This window comes from Setaria italica, chromosome II (assembly GCF_000263155.2).
Source record: "Setaria italica strain Yugu1 chromosome II, Setaria_italica_v2.0, whole genome shotgun sequence".
In the NCBI taxonomy this organism is placed as follows: domain Eukaryota; kingdom Viridiplantae; phylum Streptophyta; class Magnoliopsida; order Poales; family Poaceae; genus Setaria; species Setaria italica.
In genome coordinates, this window is record NC_028451.1 from 24,473,248 (window position 1) to 24,476,040 (window position 2,793).

At 50.8% G+C, this 2,793-nt stretch overlaps 1 protein-coding gene across 1 annotated transcript; it reads right to left on the minus strand.

Annotated features, from left to right (window-relative positions):
* Positions 1-973: 973 nt before the first annotated feature.
* Positions 974-2,554, minus strand: LOC101781410 (GDSL esterase/lipase At5g55050). The gene is made up of 3 exons (XM_004956428.2): positions 2,239-2,554; positions 2,012-2,145; positions 974-1,892 (listed from the first exon to the last, which is right to left on the minus strand). The coding sequence occupies exons 1-3, from the start codon at positions 2,522-2,524 to the stop codon at positions 1,161-1,163; spliced, it is 1,152 nt and encodes a 383-aa protein (XP_004956485.1). The 5' UTR covers positions 2,525-2,554; the 3' UTR covers positions 974-1,160.
* Between the last annotated feature and the right edge of the window lie 239 nt (positions 2,555-2,793).

Here is a 2,793-nt window from a genome sequence, read left to right on the forward strand (position 1 = left end):
CATTTCACTAATAGTAGATTAGGTGTTTTTCATTCTAGCATTCCTTTTCCTCCGTCTATTAAAATAACTTAATATTTCCCATGTGGTGATTTTGATAATTTAAATGTTATTTTGTTTAGGACACCTTTGGTATATAAATAATAATACCTTTACGTGTTTATGTATTTAACATCATATAATCATCAGTAACAATAAGTTCTAATCAAATTTATTTATTTTAAACCCGTGCCTGTGGGCTGTGACACGGCTATCTCCACTAGTAATTGCAAAATAATACGCTTTCGGCTCTAGGTCACCATCTAGCTGGCGCAACTATTTTGTTGTGTGGACTGCTGCAGTTGGATTTTTATGCTGCTGCAGTCTTGTGATCCAGCAGGAATCGCCCACCAGTTGAATGGCCGACATGGCAGCTGTGGCAGCATGGACTCAAAATCCTCTGCCACATGTCAATCACAATCCAGTCGAGTCAAAATGAGATAAACAGATCAAAGATGGTATAACATCATCCCCGGTTCAGTTTTTCCCGGGCCATAGATCAATGATTGAGCTGAGAAACTACTCATATGAGTATCTTTGCCGATTGTCCGCTGCTACCGAATCCAAAATCGTACTGATGACACAGTTTGAACTCAGCAATAGAGGCGAGTTCCGTACGTAGCATATTTCATATAACCATGCATGTGAGCACGTCCAAGGCCTTGTTTAGTTTTCCCTTTCCCAACTTTAACACTATGAAAAATAAGATTTCCCATCACATCAAACTTGCGGTACATGTATGGAGTACTAAATGTAGACGAAATCAAAAACTAATTGCACAGTTTTGTTATACTTTGCGAGACGAATCTTTTGAGCCTAATTAGCCAATGTTTGGACAATAATTCACAAATACAAACGAAATGCTACAGTTGCGCATTTATGGGAAAATGCAAACTTTAATTTGCCATTCCCAATTTGGAAACTAAACAAGGCCAAGTACAAAAATTGCACAAAATGTATTATTATTGACCATTTCGATGAGCAAACAATTCTCCTCAACAATCAATTCATTGAGCTATAACAGTGTGTATATACTTTCGTACACTTGTTACACTTGAAGGTGGAAAACAAATTAAATAGGACTCGGGAGAAGAAATCTTCAGGAGTATTCAGTCCGTAGAAGATCATAAGCTGGTCTGAGCCAGCTCCTTGAAGTTGAAGGGCGCAGTGTATCGCCCCGGGCGGCTGTCATAGAAGTTCTGGGCGGTCAGCATCGCGCCCCGCTGGCTCGGATGCACGGCGTCCCAGAACGCGTGCCGGTCGCGGTCAGCGCACACCGTGGCGTTGGGCAAGCAGGGCGCCTCCGCGCCGAGCCTCCCACCGCCGCAGCACGCGCCGGCGATGTCGGTGTACCCGACCGCCCGCGGGTCGGCGAAGGTCGCCTCCGAGAGGCCGTAGTAGTCGGCGAGCGAGTAGGCGAAGCCCGGCAGCCTGGACGCGAGGCTACTGAACATTGAGGCGAGGACGTCGTCGAAGCCCGACGCGAGCTGGTTCAGCGCGCCGGAGCACGCGCCGCTGGCGTCGTGCAGCCGCGCCGCCGGGACGCACCCCAGAAGGCCGACGTTGATGACGGCGAACTTGCTGGCGCCCAGCGCGTGGAGGTCCCGGACGGCAGCGGAGTAGCCGGAGATGAGGCTTGCGTAGAGGGCGGCCGCGTCGCGTTGTTGTCCGGCGGCGGACTTGTTCTGCTCCGCAACCGCGAATACGAAGAGGTCGTTGCTGCCGACGCTGAAGAGGAAGACGGACTTGGTGAGGAGGAGGTTCGCCGCACGGGAGCCCAGCTTGGCGACCATCTGGGACTTGGTGGTCTTGAAGTACTGCACCTGCTTCGACAACGGGATGTTGTTGCCAGCGTTCTGGATGCACGCACAAATTAATTTAGTTCATTAGATTTTGTTCAGCAATTTGTATGCATGAAAGTGATTCAAATTTAAATTTGATGTAAATTCTCTACTACATGAAATCAAATGCTTACAGTGGAGTCGAGGATCCCAGCTCCTCCCGAGGCATAGCTGACACCACCAGCAACAGCGGCCTGGACAAGACGGCCGGAGCTTGGTGCCAGCGACAGATAAGGCGGAGGACTCCACGGGAACCCCAAGCTCTTCGCTGCGCAGCATTTGTAGTTCGTACATGTAAATTACACAACAAAACACATTTTGACATGGATGATCATGACGTGAAGTGCAGTACAATACAGACCGAGGTAGTCGGCGATGTTGTAGCCGTTGCTGAAGCGTCCGGTGGAAACGGAGCCCGGGAAGTCGATGCCGTAGTAAGGCTTGTTCGCCCGGGGCACGTCCGGCCCTGACAAGTAGTTGTTGTTGCCGACGTCCAGCGTCGAGTCCCCGAACACGAACATCGCCGGCGGCCGGGCACCGGCAGCGGCGGCCGTCGTTACCAGCACGGACGAGGACACCACGAGCAGGCACAGCGCGGTACTCGCCATGGCCGACCTGTAGCCCACCATTGTCTCAGCTGGTTCCATGCTGCGAACACGACGAATCGGTGTAGTGGAGTGGTGTTCGGTGCGGGGAAAAGGGAGCAGCTACGTGCGTTCTTATAGGCCGTGGGGTTTCCATTCCCTGGTCGTATCCTACTGATTTGGCCGGCCATACCTACCAGTTGACTGCTCGAAAGGGAAAGGCAATGAGAACATGCTCGGGGTTGTGCATGTGTAATGAAATGGCCGGCCGGGCGGGCGTGCAAGAGCTTAGCTGCATGTGATTTGAGTTGCAGAGAATGATACGCAACGTG